Here is a 26,641-nt window from a genome sequence, read left to right on the forward strand (position 1 = left end):
CAATCAACATCTATCTTTATTTAAACATCATTTGATCAAAGACAAATTTAGCTTAAAAAATTTCTGATGTTAAATTTCCTTTAAAAACATTAAATTTAGTGTCAGCCTAGATTAAAGAAGTGGCTGGAAATTTGGTACTGATTTTTAAAAAAGAATATTGTTAAATCTAAATAAATACTTAGAACAGGAAAAATCTCTCTGAAATTTCAAAAATCACTGTAGTTCCATTAAAATACATCCTTCTAAGAGAAAAGTCACCAATTTCTGATCTTTATTAAAGTTATAAATGTGTAGACAGAATGAAAATGCAGTCTGCATTTGCTTGTCAGGCATTTTGCAAAGTTCTTTCTATCCTGATCATATTTAACTTTAGATTTTTATATTTATTCTTCATACTATCATAGGATTTTCTTCCTTCAAACAAAGGCTTATAAAAACATCAAACAGCCTAACTCTTTTTTTTTTTTTTTTTGCTTTGAGAAAGCATCTGAAAGTATGCAGGCTAAAGTTGCCAAAACCTTTGCCTCTGATTCTGTACTTACATCTGTCTTATTTGAAAAATTTATACATTTTTAATAGCTATTAGATACTCCCTAGACCTTTATAAACAGTACAAAGTACCACCTCATAAAAATATCATATTGATGGCTCAGTATGAATAATGAAAAGATAGGAAGCTTCAGAGACATTCAATATTAGTTCTCAAGTAAGATCCAAAAGAGGGGGAGAAAGTTTTATTATATCCAGGTTTCAAAGATAACTTAGTGTGAGACTACATGCAAAATTCAATGGTTAGAAGTGACAGTTGTTTTGGTCCATTCTGAGGTTCTCAAGGCCAATTTGTATGCATAATCATGTTAATGATATCCCTGAAGCCAGGACAGCCAAATCTGTCTGCAGTTTAATGAACCAAATAGATGATGGAATCACCAATATCTGCCCTTAATCCATTTTCAGTGAGGTGAATTTTCTTGGTCACGAGGTCCACATGAAATACAGCATGATCAGAAATGGGAGTCTTCTCTGCATGTTCTTTTCCCAGGACAGGAACCCGACGAGGTCCCAGCACAGGATCATCAAATCTCATCAATTTTACTTTGGAAAGGTCTATAGTGGAAGAGATTAAAAATGTGAGTATGATACTGACTGAATCTATGATGGAGCATCACATTCTTAAAAGATTAATTGTTACTGCCTGTCTAGACCAAAAAAAAAAAAAAAATTAGATTATTAAAGCAACCCTAATCTCAGCAAACCAAAATGTGATAGGGTACCAAATCAAATGATTATCAGTTTTCACCAGATAAAAGTTGACCAATGAATCTGTGTAATACTGACATCTCCTGGAACAATAAAGGATAATGAAAAGAAAAAAGGTCCATGGAAACTTTAGAGTCACTTACAATGAAGGCTCTAAAATCACTTTCATATGTCTGCATTAGCCATTTTTAGTATTGTGAAATATCTCTTTCTTGTTTTACTTACCTGAATATAGCATTAGGCTTATGAGCACTATAGAACTATCTCAAAACACTTTTTGGGAGGAAAGTATTACTACTGAGAGGAACAGCAGTATCAGACTCTTGTTTTGCTCAAAGCTGAATGGCAAGAAAGGAAGGAGGGGTATAGGAAAAAGGAGCAGCTTAAATAATTTTAAGCTTTTGGATAATTTCTAGTACCTCTGTTTGAAGATTTTTTGATTTACTCTTTCTCAACCTGATAAGATGAACCCTGGCAAGCAAACCCCTTGTCTTTTTGAATAAATTTATATTCCATCAGCCCTGCTAACAACCCAGCCCACTTATTATTCTAGCAATGCTGAGGCCTCCCAATACAAAACTGTTTCATTTTATATGGTTTAGGACCCCATAACATGTGGCCATAAAAGCTGAGGCTTCATTTTTATACTTCATTCTACATGCCACCCTGTGAGTTTAACAGTCTCTAAAAAATACAGATGCTCTTTGAATTGCTACCACTCCTTTCTATACCATCTCCCTGGGAGGTACATGGGATAGACTCTTCCATATACTACCTTAACAGTACTAAGCTTAATGCAAGAGTCCTGACAGATAAAAGCAATTATCAATTCAACTGCAGATTATGTCAGGAATGCAAGCCAATCAGACACAAGACTTATGGGTCAGGAGCAAGAAATTATGGACTATAAGATAAAAATGTGAATCTTGGGATATATAAAGGAATATCAGCAACTAGCAGTACCCAAGGCAAAGCCCAAACTGAAAGACTGCTGTGAATCTCTGGGGAAATCACAAAATCAATTCATCAATAGAATATTGAACCAACAAACTAAAATGGGCAATAAGAAGCAGAAACAGTCTTCATATATAATCAGGATTTCATCAGGGAAAGGGACAGCCAATTGTGGGGAGACCATTTTCATCAATGGCTTTTGTGGAATGAAATAATAGTTTTAGTCTAGCTTCTCCTGGACCTGAATTATAATCACTCTCAATACAATTGGTACTAATTGGCCTATTTGCTGATTATTATTATTATAAAGGAGATTAAAAATTGTGCTATCAAGTTTCAACCCTTTCATAACCTCTAGAGGCAATCATCCTCAAAAATCAAAGAAATATCAGTCTGCTAGAAAGGTAACAAAAGCTGATTACTTCTAAAGTTAGAAGGCATCAATCTCATGCTTCTTATCTACTATCCTAAATTTTATCTTCATAAAACAAAAATTAGAATACTTTTTGAAAATGTTGTCACAGAAAATGCATCTACTTTCTTTCTTTGCAGAGATGGGAGACTATGCTTTAAAATAGTACACATATGACCAGAAACTGGAAACTGAGTGGATGCCCCTCAATTGGAGAATGGCTGAATAAATTGTAGTATATGAAGGTTATGGAATATTATTGTTCTGTAAGAAATGACCAGCAGGATGATTTCAGAAAGGCCTGGAAAGACTTACATGAACTGATGCTGAATGAAATGAGCAGGAGATAATTATATACTTCAACAACAATACAATATGATGATCAATTCTGATGGATGTGGCCCTCTTCAACAATAAGATGAAACAAATCAATTCCAATAGAACAGTAATGAATTGAACCAGCTACACCCAGCAAAACTCAGGGAAATGAGTGTGAACCACTACATAGAATTACCAATCTCTATTTTTGCCCAAATGCATTTTTTATTTTCTTCACTGGTTAATTGTACACTATTTCAAAGTCCAATTCTTCTTGTGTAGCAAAATAACTATATGGACATGTATACATATATTGTATTTAACATATACTTTAACATATTTAATATGTATTGGTCTACCTGCCACTGGGGGAGGGGGTGAGAGGAAGGAGGGGAAAAATAGGAACAAAAGGTTTTGCAATTGTCAATGCTGAAAAATTACCCATGCATATATCTTGTAAATAAAAAGCTATAATTTTAAAAAATAAGGTAAAATAAAATAGTACACATATTAAAATATATTAGACAATTGCTACATTGGTTAGTTTTGCTGAACTTTTTTTCCCCTCTTTTTTTACTGAAGGAAGGCTCTCAATAAAGAAGATGAGAAGGCTGCATTTGGAAATGCAAATGATGTAAAAACCAAAGATAACAAGAAAAATGTAAAAAGAAAAAGTTTTGAATATGATTAGTGAAATATGGGAGGCAAAAACTGTCCCAAAAGCTTAGGAAAGGGAATTACCAGAGAGAAGTACAATTCTGGAGTACCTTGTTAGATCAGTATCCAAGTACTTTAAGAAAGAAACTGGCGTTACATTCCTCTTTCAAGTTGGGATTTTTTGGACCAGACTTATAATTTTGGTCTGTGGGCCTCTCAGAAAAGAAACTCCCAATATTAATAGAGAGAATCAGCTCATTCATAACCTCTTAGAGATTTTTTTGGAGGCACTGAGAGGTTCCATGTGACTTGCCCATGGTCCATATATGAAACAGGCAAAAAATAAACCCATAGTCTCCTGACAGTCTGCCTTCTGTCCACCATACCATCTTGTCTCTCTAATGCTATATAATACTGATTTAAAATCCAAACAGGAATACGTTATTTGTTTTTCATAAGTACAGTCTAACACAAAAATGTTACGTAATCACAGATAACCCAACTCCCACATTTTCTAAAGAAACTAAAACTCGTGAAATAGAAGAAATTGTCCACTATCACATATATACATAGTGACAAAGACCCAACCCGAATTCAATTCTCAACTCCCAGAACAAGTCATTTTCCTATATCCTTGTTCTACCTCCCTAAATCAGACAGCTGCTTTTTTTCATAAAACTTCCTTAAAATGGATCAAACCTATACAATTTACTACTATATGTCAACTCTGTAATCCAAAGCAGTGGCTCACCCTTAATTCCTCTGTCCATCTTCATTAAGCGCCTGATTAATGAATCTCTATTGTCTCCTTGTCTGACTTCAATTTTGGTTGAGAAGTGACCATTGGATGGCTGGGGATTTACCAAAAATACTGATACACCAGGCTATTTAAAAAAAAAAAAAAAAAAAAAAGGAGGAAAATAATTTATTTTTTAAAATAAAATTCATATAATCAAGCTTGATCCCAATGATGATATTACTTTGCAGGAATGGGAAACTTTGCAGAAAAGGGATGTGGAATCCTACATATAAGATCAGACTTGCTAAAATTTTGTTATTTTGTTTTGAAGAACTTTTTCTTCCTTTCTTCAAACTTTTTTAGAAAGAGTGTCTCACAAGAGAATAGGGAAAGAAATACAGTAGAAAATAGAGATAACAAAACCAGAAGATACCAATTAATTTACACAAAAAAAGTAATTTCTCAGTATGTTAAAAGAATCAATATAGCAGATTCTTTTAAATGGACTATTAATGGCCTAGAATAAACAATGAATCTTTTTTTTTAAGCACTATTTTTGCAGTACAATATCTTAAACTGTAGTACAAGGCAGTAAAAATAAAAATGACTTGGTAATGGTTAAAAAATAGAAAGATCAATAAATGGAACAAAGTAGGGACACACACATACACATAAAAACCACAACATCAAAACATTGTGGTAGCCTTGTGCTAGAAAAACCTAAAGACTACTTTTAGAATAAGGATTCGCTGCTGGGAAAACTAGAAAGAGATCTGGCAGAAATTATGTTTAGAGCAATATCTAAAACAAATCATATACTAGAATAAGCTGCCAATGCATACATGATTTTTATATAAAAGGACACATAAGAAATAAATCAGAAGACCAAGAAAGAAATTTCCTTTTCAATTATAGATAGAGGATATGTTCATGATCAAACAAGGGACAGAGATGAAAAAATTAAATAGATAATTTTAAAAGTGTTGTACAATGCAGTTAAATTAGAAGGGAAATAGGTAACTGGGGAAAAAAATACTAGCAGAAAGTTTCTCTTATAAAGATCTTTTTCCAAAAAAGATAAGGAACTCATTCAAATCTATAGCAAAAGTTATTTCCCAAGTGATAAATGGTCAAAGGATAACAACATATTTTCAACAGCTGCTATTCAAGCTATTAACAACCAAATGAAATAATTAAAGCAACTATATTTATCATGATTGGCAAAAATGACAGAAAAAGGATATAACAATTATTGAAGGGGTTTCAGGGAAAAAAAGGCACACTAACAGTGCTGGTGAAGCTATGAATTAGTCATTTTGAAAAGCAATTGGGAACTATATCTCAAAGTTACTAAATTGTGTATATCCTTTATAACAATACCACTACTAGGCCTATATCCCAAAAAGATAGAAGAAAGAGAAAAGGGAACCACATGTATTGTTTAACATATATTGGATTGTTTGCCATTTAGGGAAGGGGGTGAGAGGTAGGATGAAAAAATCTGAAACACAAGGCTATGCAAGAATCAATGTTGTCAAATTATCCATGCATATGTTTTGAAAATAAAAAGCTTCATGAAAAAAAAAAAAAAAAGGAACGACATGTATTAAGATATTTATAAGCAGCTCTTTCTGAAGTGACAAAGAACTAGAAACTAAGGAAAGGGTGTCTTATTAATTGGACTATCCCTAAGCAAATAATGGCATATAGATGTAATAAAATATTGTTTTGCTATGAGAAATGATTAAAGGGAGAATTTCACAGAAACTTGGTTAAGACGTGAATTAACTACTCTGTGAACAATGTAGACAATAACAACACCTAGAATTATAAACGTCATAAAGCTAAGGAGAACTCAGATCAACCATGATTTCAGGATAGATGATAAAGCATGCTACTTGCCTCCTGACAGGTGATAAATTCAAGATACAGAAAGAGGCAAAAAATTTTGAACATGACTTATGAGTGTATTTGTTTTGCTAAACTATGCCTATTTATTAGGAGGTTTTGTATTTTGTATTTTCAGTGAGGAAAAGTTAGGAGAGAGAGAAAAAACTTTGTTATTTGTAAAAATAAGACAAAATCCACTGTAGTTCAATAGAGATATGAATTAGTGATTGGTGAAATCAGATGGTAAACAGGATTCAGTGATTAGTTCCTTCAATACAAATATAACTATAAGTACTTTTTTAAAAAAATAAAGCATTTAAAAGTTTCCCAGTAAGTGTGGCAAAAGAAAAACTCTTTAGCCAAATACTTCATTTACTAAGAAAATGAGGATATTGGCAGCCTTCTAGACTTAGCCAAATAGTTTGAATCTGTTTAAGTTCTTATAGGATTAACAGAAAAATGCAATACCCAAACTTCATTTCATTTCTTTAGTACAGACTGCCAAAACCTGAACAGGATTCCTATGCCTGCGACCCAAAAAGGATCTATAAATGTGGTTTACACAAGAGACCCTCAAAAAAGCTTTGATTATTTGCTATACTCAGACTAATCTAAACAGCTAATGGTTCCAATTCTCACACACACACACACACACACACACACACACACAAACAGTTAAGCCTTTTATTTCAATTTTCACAATATTCTTGGAAAAATCATGTACTAAAGAAAATATTTTTAGTTAAAAAATGTTAACACTAAAAACTGTCAACCATTATCTATATATTATGTAAATAAAGTGAATGGAAGCTATTGTTATAGAAAATCAAAGCGACCTGGAAGTCAGAAGGCTTTGGCAATTCTAGTCTGGTTTCTATCATTAATGAATTAATTAGATTAATTAGATAATTTCTGTATCTTGAATTTATCACCTCTGTCAGGAGGCAAGTAGCATGCTTTATCATCTATCCTGAAATCATGGTTGATCTGAATTCTCCTTGGCTTTATAATGTTTATAGTTCTACAGTGCTGTTATTGTCTACATTGTTCACATAGTAGTTCATTCAGGTCTTAACCAAGTTTCTGTGAAATTCTCCCTTTAATCATTTCTCATAGCAAAACAATATTTTATTACATCTATATGCCATTATTTGCTTAGGCATAGTCCAATTAATAAGACACCCTTTCCTTAGTTTCTAGTTCTTTGTCACTTCAGAAAGAGCTGCTTATAAATATCTTAATACATGTGGTTCCTTTTTTTTTTTTTTCATGAAGCTTTTTATTTTCAAAACATATACATGGATAATTTGACAACATTGACCTTTGCATAGCCTTGTGTTTCAGATTTTTTCATCCTTCCTCTCACCCCCTTCCCTAAATGGCAAGCAAACCAATATATGTTAAACAATCTCAAGTAAGTCACTCCCATTTCCTGGATCTCAGTTTTCTCTTCTATATAAAGAGGAGACTGCACTAAGATATCTCTAAGCTCCATCCAATTCAAACATGCCATGATTTCAAAGGAAGATTCCAACTTACTTCTGTTCTAAAAACAGTGAGGGGCTTCCCAGGACAGCAATCTTCTCTGATTCTATCATCTGCTTCAAAAGCAAATTTTACTTCAATGTGATCTAACTAAAGAATGGGAAAAAAAAAAAAAAAAGATAGGAATAATTATAAGGACAATTAATATTAGCTTTATATCCAACTCATTTTGCCAAGGAACAAAAAGGGGAACCTCTATTTAATATGAAACGTATTTTTTTGTATATGTATATTTTTGTTCTATTCATGCAAATGTTGTCAAATTTGGAATCAAACATTCCTTAACATTTATACTTAAATGCTCCCTTTAGTAATGAACCCGAGATATTAAGAAATACTGGCATCTACCCACCAAACAGAAGGAAAAAGTTGATGAAAAAGTATTTTTGGATTGTATAAGGGCTGCAATGATTACTAAACCTATACAACTTGCAGAAGAGTAAGCAATGAGAGATTTTAGATCTGTTTGTCGTAGGCAAATAGAACTTGTCAAATCACTGGAAGAGAGCACTAGAAATATAAATGGGAATATGGCAGCCAAAGACCAAGGAATGCCAATTGGATATTAGGACAAATTTTCCTATAGAATACTACATTGAAATTGCAAATAATGAAAAAAAGTTGTTTGGTTCATAAAATGCATTAGCATAACAACATTTCGGAATAATATTTGAATGGGATCAGATAACATCGTATTTTGTCTCTAGAGGTTCATTTGCTTCTTGCCCTTCTTTTCTGGTTGTTCCCTTTCCTAAAATGATCACATGCACATGTTGCCTTTTCCTTCTTCCCAGGAACCAAATTTTATTTTTAATATCAAATATTCCACCAACATTATCATATATCCTCAAACATGTAATAAGTTCAGTTTCCAAGTAACTGAACATAGAAACCAATGGAAAACACACTTTTTTTTCACTTAGTTGTGAACAAGCTGAAATCAATGAGGAATTGAAAAAATTACATCTTCAGAAATTTATTTTATAGGAACAGAAAATAGGTTAGTTTCATAATGAAAGCAAAAGATGACAAGTGGATAGCCAAAACATTTACCTTCATACTCACAATATCAGGAGAAAGTGAAGTAAATGGTCTCTACATGATGACATATAGAGGACTGTGGCTGGCTGCCTTTTTAATCTTTTAAGCTAATCATTACAAATTTCTCCTCTGGCAAGCTTACCTCCAAGGAATTGGTTAGATATACTATGTTTTCCATAAGCACTCCTTGTTCATCAAATTCCAACTGCAAATCCAAAACTTGAGGGCCTGTTTTCTCCAAATTTTCCTAACAAAAAAAGGCATGTTGTAAATATCCTAAAATTTATATCAGACAGCCACTCTCTCAGATGATTAAAAAAAAAAAACCAGAAAAAAAATTAGACACATTCAATGACAAGCTTCATTCATAGCTTTCCTTCTCTAGGTCTGCATTTTAATGATTTACTGGCTCACAATAATCAAATCAGATGAAGCAAAGTTAGCAGGAGAAAAACTGAGAGGCAAAAGGCTTTCAAATCTGCAAAGTAAATCTTCTCTCACTATTTAGGCTGATTACATGTTCAAACCCAGAATATCTGCTTGGACAATAATAACTTATAGTCAGTCTAGCCAAGAGTTCTCTAAAATTATGCTTTCATGATTCCTATCACAAATAGGCCCTGACTTAGTGAGTGTGTACAGTTTGAATTATTGCATGTTATAGAGTCCACCTAGGTTTGAGTATAGGAAAATTCAGACCTGAAAATGAATTGTTACTCACTAACTCAAATAAATCAAAAACTGCAAAAAGGTGTTTCTTTTAAACATGAAAATACCTCTTTAGTATATAAATAGAAGCCTGAGGCATCCAAAGGCCTTAGGGAACCATGGTAGGCCACCATTTGGACTACATTCATGCTTGGGCTGCTGACAACCCCTGTGGAATCTTTATTCTGAGTTTCTTAGAATGTCTAGAATCTGTCACAGTGTGAAGCACAGCCTCCCTCATTCTTAGGATAGTTCTATATATAATGGGTTTCTGAGTCACTGAAAAATAAAAGGAACTTCCAGATTACATAAAGTGTAAGTAATACTTCAAGGCACACACACAAAAAAGTCAAATTGAGTACTCAGATAAATCCATTCAATTGTAGGGTAAAAAACAATATAACCAAAAATCTATCAGGCTACCTTTCCTGATCTGGGAAGCAAATACTTTGCTACTCTGATATTAATTTTGTATTATTTGATTGCATATTCTGAAATAGACATGAATGGCTAAAATATTTTAATTTATCTGAAAGTGAAATTGTTCCTGAGCACTAACTATGGACCTGCTTTATTCCTGAGAGTTATGGTTTCAATTTAGCATTCTGTGCTCTGAGTGTTTTCCTGATTGACCCAGTGATGAAATGGGTTCTATTGCTAAGCTTCTATTTTCTATTCAAACTTAAAATTCAATGAAAAAAGTTTTGTTCTGTTCCAACTTATTATTCCAAACATCAATTTGTTGATACGTTGAGTTCCCAATCAAAGGACCCATGTCCAAATCCGGGGTGGGGGGGATGGGGGTTGTTTGGTTTGGATATTTTTTTTCCCATCCCTTATACATGTAATGTTGGACAAATCACTTCACTTCTCTAGAACGCTTCCCATCTGTTAAATGGGGGGGGGTTGTACAAGGCACAGTTCTGGCCAAAAAAAAAAAGAGGTACCAGCCACTGGAATATAAAGATAAAATATAGAATATAAACAAAACAGTTGCTGCCTCGAAGAAGCTTATACTTTTCACATGCATGCAAATAATAAAACACAAAGCACATCTCTATATTATTACCAATGAACCTATGTAGTCTTCATACATGCTCACACATCTGGCAGAGAGCCCAACAGCAGGACCAGCAATCTGTAGAACCAATTAGCTAAGAGCAGCCCAGTTAAAGGGAAGTCAACTGATACTTGTCAGATACAAGTCACAGCTAGATTCTATAACCATTCTTGAAGGTTGCGGTCTTAAAGACCACCTCAAGAGGTACAGGCTTAGATAATATACTTCATTCTAAAAGACAGAAGGATTCCCCACAATTGTAGGACAATAACAATGTCTCTGGGAGAGGCCATTTTGGGGTTTGAAGGGTTTAAACTAGAAGGATCTAGAATCTTAACTATGAGGAAATCTTATAATCAAAATGATCACTGTGTACTCCACCCAAGCTAAAAGATATTCAAATGACCAAATATTTCATCACCTAATCTAATTTACTGCATCAGTATTCACCACTTCTCAATGGGAGACTGTTTTAATTTTTCTGGCAAAACATATCATTGTCATTATTATTAATTTCAGTGATAGTTAATGATAACAGTAATAATAGCCCATTTTCATATAATCTTTAATCTCTTCAAACCACTATACAAGATCATTTCATTTTATTTGATCCTCACTATAACCCTATGCAGTGCTATCATTATCCCTGCTTTATAGATAAGAAAATGGAGGCTAAGTGGTTCAGTGATCAAGTGATTAAGTGATCAAGCCAGTAAATGTCTGAGGGAGTGTTTGAATTTCCTGACTCGAAGTTCAATATTCTATTCACTATATGTCACCTGTTGATCAACTGTTGTAACCCCTCATGAAAACATTCAACTCAATTATACAAAGACTGCTTCCCATGTCAGAAAAAGGGAGGAAAGAAAATAAAGGAAGAAAATTACCTGGTCGTTATTTATTCTGAGAATGTTTTCATCTGCATGGCCTTTCCCACTCTTTACAGCTCTTCTTAGTCATCTCTCAAATGGCCATGCTGCCCTATCTCTCCCAATGCTTACCTTAATCATGGCAACAAATGGCATCACTTTCTTCATGTACTTCTTCAACTCTGGCAAATTGCCCAGTTCACTGGCAATTATTTTATTATCTGGTAGTTTGCCTTCATTAGCCTAAACCATTATAAGAAAGGAAAATAAAAGGTGAATTTTCATTTTTTCACAGATATTGTTTACCAATAATGTTTATGTTACAAGAGAACCTCAATTCTATACTGACATATGTGATGTTCAGAATTTTGGCAACATAAAGTTGGGCAACATTTTCATTTCTTTTTTTGTTTCTATCAAGAACTGATTTCATCAGCGTAGGGAGCTCCCCAGTGAGGAAATCCCCTCTGCTTAGGTTGGCAGCCACTCTGCAACATACCAAATTTGAGAGTAGCCTGGAGCACTGTGGCTTATGACTTGCCCTGTCACACAGAGTGTACCAGAAGAAGGAAGGGCATATCTCTGAAGAAGAGTAATCTAACAATAGGCTTACATTTGACAGATACTGATTTCTATTCAAAGAATAAGAGTGATTACTTTTAAAACTTTAACCACAAGACACATCAAAAAGAGCAGGTCTCTAGGGGTGCAGATGCCATCCCTAGTAGCCCCCTAAGAGTTGCAAAGAAATCTAACATCAACTAAATGAACTTTGATCCAAACAAGTGTGGACTAAATTATGTAAATCTGAGAGTCCATATAAGAGATTTCTCTTTTCTCAAAGCTCAAAAATTTCATGTTCTCTAACAAGAGGAAAAGGGTTAGTGAAGAGGGAAAAGGGGAAAATCATGTTGTATATGTGGTGTTCTCCTATAATATTAATACTAGCAGACAGTCTTTCTGCATTGCTTCTAGACAAAAAAAATTCTTGACCTGGCAGCCAAATTAGTCAGAAGTTTCTCTGACCCCAGTTTAAGAGTGAGGTTCAGCCAACACTTCAACAACAATATTGTATGAAGATATATTCTGATGGAAGTGGATATCTTCAACATAAAGAAGATCTAATTCACTTCCAGTTGATCAATGATGGACAGAAACAGCTACACCCAGAGAAGGAATACTGGGAATTGAATGTAAACTGTTTGCACTACAGTCTTTCTACCCAGGTTACTTATACCTTCAGAATCCAATTCTTACTGTGCAACAAGAAAATTGGATTTACACATATATATTGTATCTAGGTTATACTGTAACATATTTAATATTTATGGGATTGCCTGTCATCTAGGGGAAGGAGTGAAGGGGAAATTTGGAAAAATGAATACAAGGGATAATGCTGCAAAAAAAAAAAAAAATTACTCATGCATATGTACTGTCAAAAAAAATTTATAATTATAAAATTAATTTTAGGGGCAGCTAGGTGGCGCAGTGGATAGAGCACCAGCCCTGAATTCAGGAGGACCTGAGTTCAAATCTGGTCTCAGATACTTAACACTTCCTGGCTGTGTGACCCTGGGCAAGTCACTTAACCCCAGCCTCAGGGGGGGAAAAAAATTAATTTAAAAAAAAAAAAGTGGGGTTCAAATGATGATCCCATATTTTCTCACAAAAACCATCCACACTTGTGCTCCATGATCAGCTTTCAAAAACACTAGATTGCTTCCATTCTATGATGAAACATCAGAATGGGACCATGGGACCTTGGTGTAAAGCTATAGTATATACTGAAAAAATTGTCTAATTAGTTAAGTGTTTAAATAGAAGTATTTCCATGTTCTCAAAGATTGAAAGACATACTTAAATCATGTCAGTATGCATTTGTACAAGGACTTACTCTGCTTCAACATATATAATGTCAACAATCTCTTTAGATTCTGAAGTAATTTCTGAAGTTTTTCTCCAAAAGGCAAACTGTAGATGTTCTTAAAAATGATAATATAAGTCCTTGATCTTTGTATGTGTATAAAAGATGAACAAAGGCATTGTAGAAGTACTAAGTAATGTTCACAAAAATCATATATTCTGAACACTTCATTTTAAACTATGAGTAAACTTAAGCAAAAATCCTTGATCCTTCATATCAACCAATCTTCAGGGGAAAAAAGAGTGGAAGGAGATAAGATGAAGAGAGGCTGAAATTTCAGATATTAGAGGAAATTGCTTTTTTACACAACAAAAGGAGTGAGAAGTATTTACCTGAAATTATACAAAAGAGTAATAATGTTCATTAATGTCTAGTTATTTTTGATTCCAAATTAAAAAGAACACTAAGAAGCAATCATAATATTTTCCTTCACTTGTTAATGGATTTGACACAAAAAAAAAACAGTTTGAAGGGGGTTAAAAAAGAAAGAAGAGGTCCTTTCCTTTTACTTGTCACCAAAAAAAAATGACACAAGAATTTTGAAATGGTACGTTACAATATACAAACTAAAATAGACAAGAAAAATGACAAATATGCTAGAAAGGCTACAAGAAAACAGGTAGACTAATGGACTTTTGAGACAGAATCAGAATAATTTATACAATTACAAAACTATAAAGAAAAACAACTTTAATTAAAGAATCCTCATCAGCTAGGGGGTTCAATTGATGATGCATAAGTTCAAATCTAGTCTCAAGACACTGTGGATCTTGGATCTCTCTCTGCCTCTGTTTCTTTGAATGTAAAGTAGGGATAATAATAGCGTCTATCACCCAACACTATCATGAGGATTGAATGAGATAATATTTGGAAAGGGCTTAGCACAGTGCATAGAACATAGTAGGTGCTTAATAAATGTCTATCTTCTTTTCCCCCCTTACCCATTTGGATCACCACAATTGAGTACCTAAGACTTCAGAGAGCCTATAAAGGAACAGGCTATCCATTCTCCTGACAGAAAATCTGAACTCAAGAGTATAGACTTATTTTTAGACATGGCCAATAAGAATCTGTTTTGCTTAACTATGCATATCTGTTACACAGGTTTGGTTTTTCTTTCTTTTCCAAAAGGAAGGCTGAGCTGGGAAGGAGAAAAGGTGAATTTTTTGTGCAATTGAAAAAAATTAAATCAAAAAATATACTCTAAAGACTAATGGTTCAATAAAAATGAGTTAACAAGTAAAATGCTTTGTAAACTTTAAAGATGCAGATTACAGATAACATAGAGCTTTCTCCACCCCAAATGTTCATATGGACTACCTGTGTCCAAATTGTGGTAGAGTGTTCTGAGACTGTATTGGTTTGATCAGCCACAATAGGACATATTTTGACCCTAACAAATGATATTATTTTGAATATCTTCAAAAACAAAGGATAACTAAAAAACTAACTAACCAACAAGTATAAATATGTAGATATAGCTATAGATGCTAGCTATCATTATTAAATAACTTTATCCTTATAGCAATCTAACTTTTCAAATTAAGTTCAAGATATTTATTAAAATTCAAATTTAACAAAGATAACTATATTAAATGAAGCTCAGCCATCGGACAATTTTATTTCTATATAATTAAGAGAACTGTCCAATGCACACTGACTTAGTACATCAAACTCTGGAAGGCTTGATGATATATTCAGAATATATAAGATAGCATGTGCCACTTTTAGTGACTTTTTATAAGTAATTAAATTATTGGGATAAATATGTTCCTACAGATACACAATCTATCTTTTTCTATCCTAAAATGAATTTAAGAGGCATAAATGTTAAATTCTAAAAACCTGAAAAGTACCTTCTAGTCCTCTTTAGAACACAAATGAAAAGAAGGGTGGTTCTTCCCCAAGACAAACTATATAGGAAATACACCATATGCTTGCTATTTGGTTTTCAGCAACCTTGTCTAACTCAAATGTTTTGATCTTGAAACTTTACTAATTAAACTTAAAAATCTGTTTAAAGTTTTGAAATGAAAATACAATAAAGATTTGAAAATCCATTCTTCTTTGATCACTTAGGTCATATTTTGACAAGCTCTTCACCTCCCCAGCACAACCCTCCTTTTAAAGTGCACCTGGGTATTTTTGTGTCTGCAACTGTTCCTATGAAAAAAATAAAAATATATTTCGTACCATTTCTACTTCATTTTGCTCTCACATTTTGATGAGAAAAAAAAAAAGTTATGGGTAATTTTTCTCCCTGAGGAAAATTTGGTATAGGCCTTAAATATTAAGTTTCCTTTAAAATGTTAACGAAAAGAATTTGAAAGAGCTGTCATATTTAATAGCTATTTATTTGATGGAGCCAAACACATTTTACAGCCCTCCATTCTTGCAGGTAATTATGAAATTAAGCACTTCTTTTTAACAAACCCAAGACCAGAAGTTATAATCTTTCAAGCATAATAAGGTTGTAAGACTGTATGAGCCTTCAATGTTCTAGTCATAACAAAGAACTCAAAAGGAAAAGCTCATTATTTCTCTTTCTTCATAGTTTTAACTAAGAAAAATTTACAGAGAGGGGAAAAAAAAGTCTCTTTAATAACTATCCACAAAACTCTGTTGAATTTTTGTTTGAAAGTTTCCAAAGCCCTAAGCACTAGAATCTTTTAAACTGGCATTAAATGGAGAGCTGATAAAGTGATAAAGTAAAGCAAAGCCTACTCTCCAAGAAGTTAATCAAAGGTTTTTATTTCTCTCTCTCTCGCTCAGTCTCTCTGTCTCTCTTCAGCAAATAGTAAGAGCACAATAAGAGCAAAAAGTGATCACCAGGAGAACAAATCTGACAATAGAGAAATGAACATATCAAAAAACATCACCTCAAAGTGACGACGCAGAACTGACAGAGTGGTGTGTTGCCAAGGTGGGTAATTCTTCGCCACATAAATGGTGCAATGAGAAGGCTTCTGGTGTGGCTGCTTGTCAACCTTCTACAAATGGGCAGGAAAAGGGGAAACAATCACTTCTAGTTTAATAAAAATGAAATACCTTATCCCCTTCCCTTTTACAGTTAAAGAGACAAATACACAGCATACTTTTTTTTACAATAGAGATTTTCCAGTACTTTTTTCAAATTAATTATTTTACCTTTCCTTTGGCTGGCATCATATAGTTCTTAAGTCGTAGTCTCAGGTCATGAGCTACTTCCATAAGGTACTGTGAGGAACGTATCAAGACTTCATCAACAGGACCCGCCAGTGGCCATACAGCTTTCATAATTGAGTCAGGCTTTTATTTTTTAAAGAAAAAAGGTTCAGTGAAATTAGCTAACACCTATCAACCAGAATCATAGCAAGATTTTAATCAAGGATATGCCTTCAAATCTTATTTTGATTTAAACCAACACACTTCTTCAGACCCCAATCTAAAATATTCTAAAACCACACTGTGAAGTTAGACTTTACATTTCTAATTGAAGGGCAATTTTTTATAATTGCATTAATGCCCACACACATATGCTCACTTGCAAAGAAAAGTATATTGTCTTACTTTACCTAAATCTAATAGCTATTATGTAAATTATTGTGACATGATTTTATCATATTAATACACCTAATTCTTAATGTATGACTGCTAGAGGTACATAATAATTAACATTTTACATTGTCCATGTACTGGGGACTACCTAATAGGATTATGAAGGAACCATTAAGCCAGTCACCTTATTTAAAACTCTAGTAAAAATAACTAGAAAAAATTAACAATAGAAATGTTAATATATACTTGCATATATACTTTTAAATATGCCACAAGTTTATATAGAAAACAAGAAATTTGTGCAGAAGTTTAATACATATGAATGGTCCATAAAATTTAGACATAAAAGTTAGTCCATAAAAGCCTATCTGTTTAACCTATCAGGTAAACTAAACAGTACTAAAAATGATAATTGCCTAAACTTAAAATTTTACACATGCATGGTTATATCTACATTAGAGCATATTCTAATATGGTCAAAAATTAGGTGTTATGTGTTTAACTTAGATTACTTGCTATCTAGGGGTGGGGGTGAGGGGAAGTAAGGGGGAAAAAAATTTGGAACACAAGGTTTTGCAAGGGTGAATGTTGAAAATTATCTATGCATATGTTTTGAAAATAAAAAGCTTTAATAAAAATAAATAAATAAAATAGAATAAAAAAAAATTAGTGTTAAACACCATAAGAATTAGCATATAAACTTAAAATACTTATGTCTTAAGTGTATAAAATAAGGTTATATGTCTAACCACTTCACATCCCAACTTATCAGTAACTATCCTGTTGACTCTGACACTTATTTGTAAACAATTGATTTTCTTATTATTTTTAATGATATACTATTTAATGAGGACAAATCAAAACTTCCTAGTAGATGCTAAATTTATACTTTAAATTATGAACGTACCTTTCCCAGAAGCATCCAGACATGTTCACATACATGTGGGCAGATTGGAGTCAAAAGGAGAGTCTGAACTTCAATAAACTGGAATACCAGGTCTCTGTGCATTCCTTCTATAGCTAACTCACGATACTTATCTTTTGCTGCCTGAAAAAAATAAAGTTTACCATAGCAACTGTTAAACACCTTTAAAACAAAAGTCAAACTTCTTTAACGGAAGGCAAAATGGCATTCAATGAATGAACGAAACTTTAAACATTAAAAATCCTTCCATAAGAGATTATTAAATGGGTTTTGCTCATTTTTAAGCCCTATAAGTAAATGAACATGAATCTATATAAAAGGGATATGTCAGTTTTATGCTAACTTTGAAGGAAAATATTAAGATGTGAGATGTCTTAACTATTAAGGCATAAAAGACAATGGTATAATTTAACTATCTATTAGATACTTCTGCTAAATGGTACACGGAAAAGATAAAAGATATCACAGACCAAGATAAAAAGCAATAAATACGATGTATTATTATGCTCAGCATTTGACCCATTTAATCACATATCAGAAAGGCAAGTCATCCAAATAAAGATCAAAGTGATACATTATGAAGCAGCATTTCAAATGAAGTTTCATTTGGTTTTCAGGCACAACTCTCAGACTTAGTGAGATGCTGACACCTAATGGAAAACTCTAGAAAATGCTTGGTTTCAAAATTAACCTTGATAACGTACAAAAACCTGTGAAACTATCTTAACTGTTCTTTATTTGAAAATGTTTTCAATGAAAGCCTATCTGTTTTCCAGATTTATTCCATGTCTTTATGCTCTACTTCACCATTACAAACATATAATAAAGATCAATTATTAAAAAATCATATTACATCTGGGAGTTGATGGAGATATAGATTTAATAGAAAACTAACTCCAATTTACCAAATGTGCATTTGAATAAAAAGGGGCGGGGGAGGGGAAGTGCAGAGAACACACACACACACACACACACACACACACACACACACACACACACACACACACATACACACACACACACATATAAAAAAAGATGCAAAGGAAACAACACTTGTAAGTCTATACAATTTAGCTACCAAATGACACATCTATAGAATTTAGCTACAGTAGTAATACCTGAAATTCAAAAAATCCCGTTTTCAAAGCTTCCTTAAACATCATCTTCTCATAATTTTGCTCAGTTTTCACAATTCCTGCATTCATTTCACTATTGAATATTAAATCCAAAATGTGATTAAAGAGCATAAAACGATTATAAGGAAACTATTATATTTACTAATAAACAGCAATGTCAAAATACAAATATTACTAATTGTTTAGAAATAATAGTATCTCTTTTATATTCATTAAAATCTGCTTCCATGTAGTCTCCTGGCAATCTAAGGACCCTTAAATTGGGCAGTTTGCCTAATATTATTTATGGCTCCCATTCCTTCAGGATAGTACATGTTGTATTTTTTCCCTTTATTTTCACCTTAACTCCTGTTATTTCTTTTTTCTACAATACTTCCTTCCCTCCCTTCCAATGTTTTAGAGTTAAATTAAGTGTAACAACTTAATAACACATGGTAAAATACAAAATGTTTTGGTTCCATATGTTACCTGGCAAAGACTCGATCATTAAAAGTGCTAGCAGGACCACTTCTTAGGCTGTCCCAATTGGCAACCATTTCCTTCACCCACTCCACCCAGGTGTAAAGGCGGAGAATACCTGCGTCTGCCATAGCTTCCACAAAATTAGCATCTTCAACAGTGTCACCAGCATCAGCCAGAGCTAGGCGCATTCCTGAAAAAAAATTTGACCAACTTACTGAATATCTGCTCTGGGTTGACGGCAAGGTTTACACTAAAACTGAGTGAAAGGCTATTTACTTTGTTGGGTTGAGATTGACGTAATGGCAGAAATGACCATTGTCTGTATTTGAGTACATAGAAATAGGAAAACTTTTGTATAACAAAAGGTAAAAAAAAAAAAAAAAAAAAAAAAAAAAAGAGAAAAAAATTTATTATAATAATTTCTGATAAAAGTCTGATGTTCAAAAGCTACAAAAAGTTGACATAAACTTTTAAGAGCAAGCTCTTAGATAAATGATCAAAGGAAATGAACAGATACATTTTGAAAAAAGAAATACAAATAACTCTTTAATAATAAGAAAAATTAAAATTAAAAAACTGAGACAGTACACCTGTTCTACTGCCAAAGATAGTTAAAACAATAAAGTCCAATGCTGATGAGGTTGGAGGAAATAGATACACTATTGAAAATACTGGTAGACGAACCATTCTCCAATTGATAAATGGTCAAAGGATATGAACAGACAATTCTCAGAGGAAGAAATTGAAACTATATCCACTCACATGAAAGAGTGTTCCAAATCACTACTGATCAGAGAAATGCAAATTAAGACCACTCTGAGATACCACTACACACCTGTCAGATTGGCTAAGATGACAGGAACAAATAATGACAAATGTTGGAGGGGATGTGGGGAAATTGGGACACTAATACATTGCTGGTGGAGTTGTGAAAGAATCCAGCCATTCTGGAGAGCAATCTGGAATTATGCCCAAAAAGTTATCAAACTGTGCATACCCTTTGACCCAGCAGCGCTACTACTGGGATTATATCCCAAAGAAATACTAAAGAGCGGAAAGAAACATATATGTGCCAAAATGTTTGTGGCAGCTCTTTTTGTTGTAGCTAGAAACTGGAAGATGAATGGATGTCCATCAGTTGGAGAATGGTTGGGTAAATTGTGGTATATGAAGGTTATGGAATATTATTGCTCTGTAAGAAATGACCAGCAGGAGGAATATAGAGAGGCCTGGAGAGACTTAAATCAACTGATGCTGAGTGAAATGAGCAGAACCAGAAGATCACTGTACACTTCAACAACAATACTGTATGAGGATGTATTCTGATGGAAGTGGAAATCTTCAACATAAAGAAGATCCAACTCACTTCCAGTTGATCAATGATGGACAGAGGTAGCTACACCCAGAGAAGAAACACTGGGAGGGGAATGTAAAGTGTTAGCACTAATATCTGTCTGCCCAGGTTGCATGTACCTTCGGATTCTAATGTTTATTGTGCAACAAGAAAATGATATTCACACACATGTATTGTACCTAGACTATATTGTAACACATGTAAAATGTATGGTATTGCCTGTCGTCGGGGGGAGGGAATACAGGGAGGGGGGGTAATTTGGAAAAATGAATACAAGGGATAATATTATAAAATATATATATATATATATATATATATATATATATATATATAATAAAAAAAAAAAAAAAAAAGAAAATACTGGTAGAGCTGTGCGTTGGTATACTTTTCTGAAAAATAATAATATACAATTAAATAAAACTGTTCATACTCTTTGATTTACATCTAGTACTACATATAAACACTGTTATTAACAAGATCAAAAAAACTTATTTCTATAAAAGTATTCCTAGCATGAGATAGAATACAATTAGTCCTATGATGTCATCAATGTAGGGAGGGAACTTCCAGTGAGGAAAATTCTCTCCTACTGAAGACTGGCACCTTCTCTTCAGTTCAGATAGTTGCCTAGAGCACTGAAAAGTTAAATAACTTGTACTTTGTCCACGAACTACAATTAGTAAGAGTGAGAGATAGAACTTAAAGTCAATCCAGGCTTTCCTGATTCTGAGACTGGTTTTATAGACATTCTACCACACTGCTTCTCTGTTTAATTATAAACCATAAAAAAAGACATGATAATTGTTAATGGTGGGACTCCAATTAAGATAATATATTATCTGTGCCATCTATATAAATTTGTACAAACTTAAAAGCAAGAACTTTTCTCAGGCATTGTGACAATGAACCAAAATTTCTTAAATGAAGCAAAGGAAAATGATAAACTAAATGAGACCTATCTTCCTCAGCCTTAACTTGTTTCCTCTCTTTCATAAGAAAGAAAAATTATCTCATAAAATTTCAATTCAATACCCATTTTTTAAAATAATAGCTTCTTGGGACATCTAGTTAGTGTTGTGGATAGAGCACCAGCCCTGAAGTCAGGAGTACCGGAGTTCAAATCTGGCCTTAGACACTTAACACTTCCTGGCTGTGTGACCCTGGGCAAGTCACTTAACCTCAATTGCCTCAGCAAAAATAAAAATAATAGCTTCTTTATTTTCAAAATTTTCAACACTCACCCTTACAAAACCTTGTGTTCCAAATTTTTCCCTACCTTCCCCCCAACCTCTTCCCCTAGACATCAAATAATTCAAAATATGTCAAATATGTATAATTCTTCTATACATATTTCCATATTTATCATGCTGCACAAGAAAAGTCAGATTAAAAAAGGAAAAAAATGAAAAAAACAACAACAAAAAAGTTGAAAGTACTATGCTGCATCCCACACACAATCCCCATACTCTTTTTTCTGGATGCAGATGGTTCTCTCCAGTGCAAATCTATTGGAATTGGCCTGAATCATCTCATTGTTGAAAAAGAGCCATCAATACCCATTTAATGGATGCCCATTTTGTACAAAGTACTGGAGTAAAAAAGCATGGACGTTGAATTAACACGAATGAATACTAAGAGATATCACCCATATTTCATACCATCCTTAAGAAATAAATTTTTAGTTAAACCTGTCCTTAATAAAATCCTGATTTTCAAAAAAGAACAAACAGAAGCTTTTAGAAATTGATGGTGTGCATGTGCATAAATGTTCTTAATAGCTCTTTTTTTAGTGGCAAGAGACTGGAAACTGAGTGGATGCCCATCAGTTGAGGAATGGCTGAATAAGTTATTGTAGCTGAATGTAATGGAATATTATTGTTCTATAAGGAATGATGAGCAGGCTGATTTCAGAGAGGCCTGGAAAGATTTATATGAACTGATAATAAGTGAAGTGAATAGAACCCAGAGAGCACTGTACACAGCAACAAGAAGATTAGATGATGATCAATTCTGATGGACATGATTCTGGCCAGTTCCATAGACTGTGATGGAGAGAGCCATCTGCATCCAGAAAGAAAGACTGTGGGAACTGAATATGGATTGCAGCATAGTATTTTCACTTTTTTTGTTATTGTTTGCTTGCTTTTTTTCTTTTTTTTCCTTTTTGATCTGATTTTTCTTGTGCAGCATGACAATTGTGGAACTATGTTTAGAAAAACTGCACATGTTTAACATATATTGGATTACTCACTGTCCAAGGAGGGATAGGGTAGGGAGAGAAAAAAATTCAAAAGACAAAGTTTTGCAAGGTTGAATGTTGAAAATTATCTCTGCATGTATTTTGAAAATTAAAAGCTATTATCAAAATTTTGAAAAAACAAATAAAGACAACAACTGGAGAAGAAAAAAAAAGAAAGAAATTGGAGGCTGTAAAAGAGACAAGGATAGGTAATATGAGTAGATTCCCTAAGATGGAAAGAGTGTCTGTAGGTTAATACAAATAAATACACACACACACATAGCATTGGAACCCTCACTTTATCAGCGTATATATATAGATATTAGAGATATAGATATACGATATAGATATATAGATATCTATATCTATATCTATATATATATAGATAGATAGATATATACACACACACATATGTATATATACCCCACACATACACATGAGTATGTATATATAGCATATATGTGTACATATATAATATAGATAAAAACATATGTGTGTATATATATATGCATGCACATACAGATACACATGCATATATTATCTGTTTCTGTGCATGAATAGAAACATAGATATAGATATGGGAAAGAGAGACTGAGAGACAGACACAGAAAGTGAGAGAGAGATACACATAAACTCTGATAGAAGAGCTCTATTTATTGCACTTCGATTCAATCTGAACAATAGGCATTCCATATCCCCTTGTTTTTTCCTATGAATAAGTAAGTCATACTCTTCTGACATTCAGGGACTTGATGAAATCACAAAAAATTCACTCACTAATATTAGTAGAGTCTGGAATATTTCACTGTCTATAAGGAACCCTCCTTCCAAATGGACTCTGAATTAGATATTCTCCATAAGTGTAGTGGAAAATACTTTATTGAGCAAACATTTCCTTCTTTATGTCCCATTTAATATTGATATTCTAGGAATCAACAAACAAGTTGTTATTTGTATCAAAGAACTGTGTACAATTTTGACATATGTATGAGAGACATTGGAGAAGCCTTTAAAGTTGTGATATGCTCAACTGACTCAAAGACTTTTAGTAGGGGGAAAAAAAAAACAGTGGAAGAAAAAACTAGTTTAAAGAAAATGTGGCAAGGGACTCCAATAAGCAATGTCACACCAAAGGTATTTAGAGAGGAAACAATCAAAAAGACATACGATTAAAAGACTTGCATTTGTTTTTAATCCACAGAGAAGAAAACAAAAGGAATAACAGAGAGAAGCACAGACAAGCAGAAAAATTTTGGAAACTATTGGACAAATTTATTATATACTTTTTTTAAAAGCAAGGAAGGAGGCAACTAGGTGACACTGGCTTTGGAGTCAGAAAGACATGAGTTCAAATACAGCCTTACACTTAACCCTGATTGCCTAGTAATAAAACCCAAAAAACCCAAGGTGTACATTCATTCACTAACTATCCCTAAGAGATCATTACTTTAAAGTACAATCTGCTATTATATATAAATGGTCATGTTCATTTTATTTGGTTTTTGTTTAATTCAAAATAAAAATAATAAAACAATGAGAATAACTCTTACCATCAGCTGAAAACTTGTCAATAGCTTGGGTCAGAGTGAGAAAGTTGCCTGTGGATTTAGACATCTGAAATGAAAAACAGACAAGCACTGGCTAATGAGATAATCAATATGCTAGAGAATCCTAAAACTGGTTTAGGGTAGCATTGCTTAATTGTACAGAAGGGAAGTGTGATGATAAATGCCTTATGATAAAACAAAATACAGAAATAATAAATAGTATTGACATTTCCATATATGGTTTTTTTTTTTTTTGGGGGGGGGATGTTTCTTAGCAACGATACTAGAGTAGTTTGCCATTTCCTTCTCCAGCTCATTTTATAGATGAGGCAAATAGGGTTTAAAAAAAATCTTTTAAAAAATGACTCTTTCTGAAGCTAAGCCCAATACTCTATTTCCTTTGCCACCTAACTGCCCTGCCCTGAATAGATAAGGTACTCCTAAAAAGGAAACCACCTCCCCCAATGCATTCCAGCAACTACTGGGTAACTTATACTAAAGTTATCTAAAATATTAAGAGGTTACAATCATGCCATGGCTCATTTAGGTAACAGATGTCAGAAATGAGAGGTATTCAATTTTTAATCACTGTTTGTCCATTACTAGGAATGGAAAATAGTATTTTTTTCATACCTAAAATTTTGTCTTTAAATAGGAAAGACTAGCCAGTAAATTAATTTAAGGAAATTTCACATACAAATCTGAACACAAAAATAAAGGCATGATGTTTCCTTCCTTAATAGTTTTTTTTTTTCTTTAAAAGATTTTTACCCAGAAAAGGAACACTGGGAAATGAGTGTAAACTGTTTGCACTTTTGTTTTTCTTCCCAGGTTATTTTTACCCTCTAAATCTAATTCTCCCTGTGCAACAAGAGAACTGTTCGGTTCTGCACACACATATTGTATCTAGGACATACTATGACATAATTAACATGTATAAGACTGCTTGCCATCTAGGGCAAGGGGTGGAGGGAGAGAAGGAAAAAGTCAAAACAGAAGTGAGTGCAAGTGATAATGTCGTAAAAAATTACCCAGGCATATGTTCTGTCGATAAAAAGTTATTATAATAATTAAAAAAAAAAAAAAAAAGATTTTTTTTGGATACAAAAGATCTTTAGCTATGACTCTGCTAAGCACAATTTAAATAATTCTTTTCTTTGTTGTCCTAATAATAAGAATTATATGAGTAATATTCTCCACATTTCTCCTCAAATTTTTATTCTCTACCCCACTAACTCATTTTTAAAGATAATTTAATCTATGTTGCATCTTTGCCTTAACTATTTTAATAAAAATGTTTAAAATTTATATTTCAGACTACTTAAACCTCAAAGGACCAATTTTGTAAAGAATAAAACAAATACATATCTAAAATAGAAAGTATATTAACCCCCAATCTTAAATCTGGAGTTCCTTATACTTACCTTCTCAGAATTCAGGAGAAGGTGTCCATTTGCTCTCACTGCTTTTGGCCATTTATCACTGCATTTAAGGAACATTGTTACCTCATTGTTGTTTTTTTTTAAAAAAAGATAATAGTTTTGATTTGAAATCTTAGGAAAATGGAGGCCTCAAACACTTAAATGAAAAGTGCCTATGAGTTATTCAATTCCTTTAAAATAACTTTAATACAATTCAGAAGATGAGACTAGTGAAACATACTATTCATATTTATTCATTTATTCATTATATTCATTTGAATCTTACACAATTTTCCTTATTTATCTTGAAAATCTACATTACTGGCCTGTTATGTTTGAACAAAGAAAACTAATTTTGTTCAAAAGATAAAATCTCAAGCAAATTTATTTTGACTAGCCAAAAACAGTAGCAAGGGACATCATTAAGAGTCGAGTAGGCAAAAAAATAGAGTTCTTATCTTAGACCTAATGTTAATTATATTTTTAAAATCTAAGTTCTAGTTCTAGTTGTTACATGATTTGGGGTCAAGTTATTTCTCTAAGCCTCAATTTCTTCAACTGAAAAACAAAAAGTGAGACCAAATGACCTCTAATGCCCCTTCTAGTGTTAATGATCAAAATTCTATGAATCCTAATACTGTTT

The 26,641-nt window shown here is 33.0% G+C and overlaps 1 protein-coding gene across 3 annotated transcripts in view; it reads right to left on the reverse strand.

The window, feature by feature from the left end:
• LARS1 (leucyl-tRNA synthetase 1) overlaps positions 1–26,641 on the reverse strand; it is a 49,907-nt gene continuing 23,266 nt past the window's right edge. For all 3 annotated transcript variants that reach the window (XM_074291717.1, XM_074291718.1, XM_074291716.1), the window contains 12 exons: positions 26,002–26,059; positions 24,581–24,644; positions 19,444–19,627; positions 18,958–19,048; positions 17,822–17,962; positions 16,525–16,665; positions 16,257–16,367; positions 11,586–11,696; positions 8,959–9,063; positions 7,770–7,865; positions 4,353–4,485; positions 1–1,107 (listed from right to left, as the gene is read on the reverse strand). In XM_074291717.1, coding sequence (XP_074147818.1) covers positions 902–1,107; positions 4,353–4,485; positions 7,770–7,865; positions 8,959–9,063; positions 11,586–11,696; positions 16,257–16,367; positions 16,525–16,665; positions 17,822–17,962; positions 18,958–19,048; positions 19,444–19,627; positions 24,581–24,644; positions 26,002–26,059 — 1,441 coding nt within the window. In that variant the 3' untranslated portion in view covers positions 1–901. The remainder of the gene's footprint in view (positions 1,108–4,352; positions 4,486–7,769; positions 7,866–8,958; positions 9,064–11,585; positions 11,697–16,256; positions 16,368–16,524; positions 16,666–17,821; positions 17,963–18,957; positions 19,049–19,443; positions 19,628–24,580; positions 24,645–26,001; positions 26,060–26,641) is intronic.

Source organism: Sminthopsis crassicaudata, chromosome 2, assembly GCF_048593235.1.
Source record: "Sminthopsis crassicaudata isolate SCR6 chromosome 2, ASM4859323v1, whole genome shotgun sequence".
Classification (NCBI taxonomy): domain Eukaryota; kingdom Metazoa; phylum Chordata; class Mammalia; order Dasyuromorphia; family Dasyuridae; genus Sminthopsis; species Sminthopsis crassicaudata.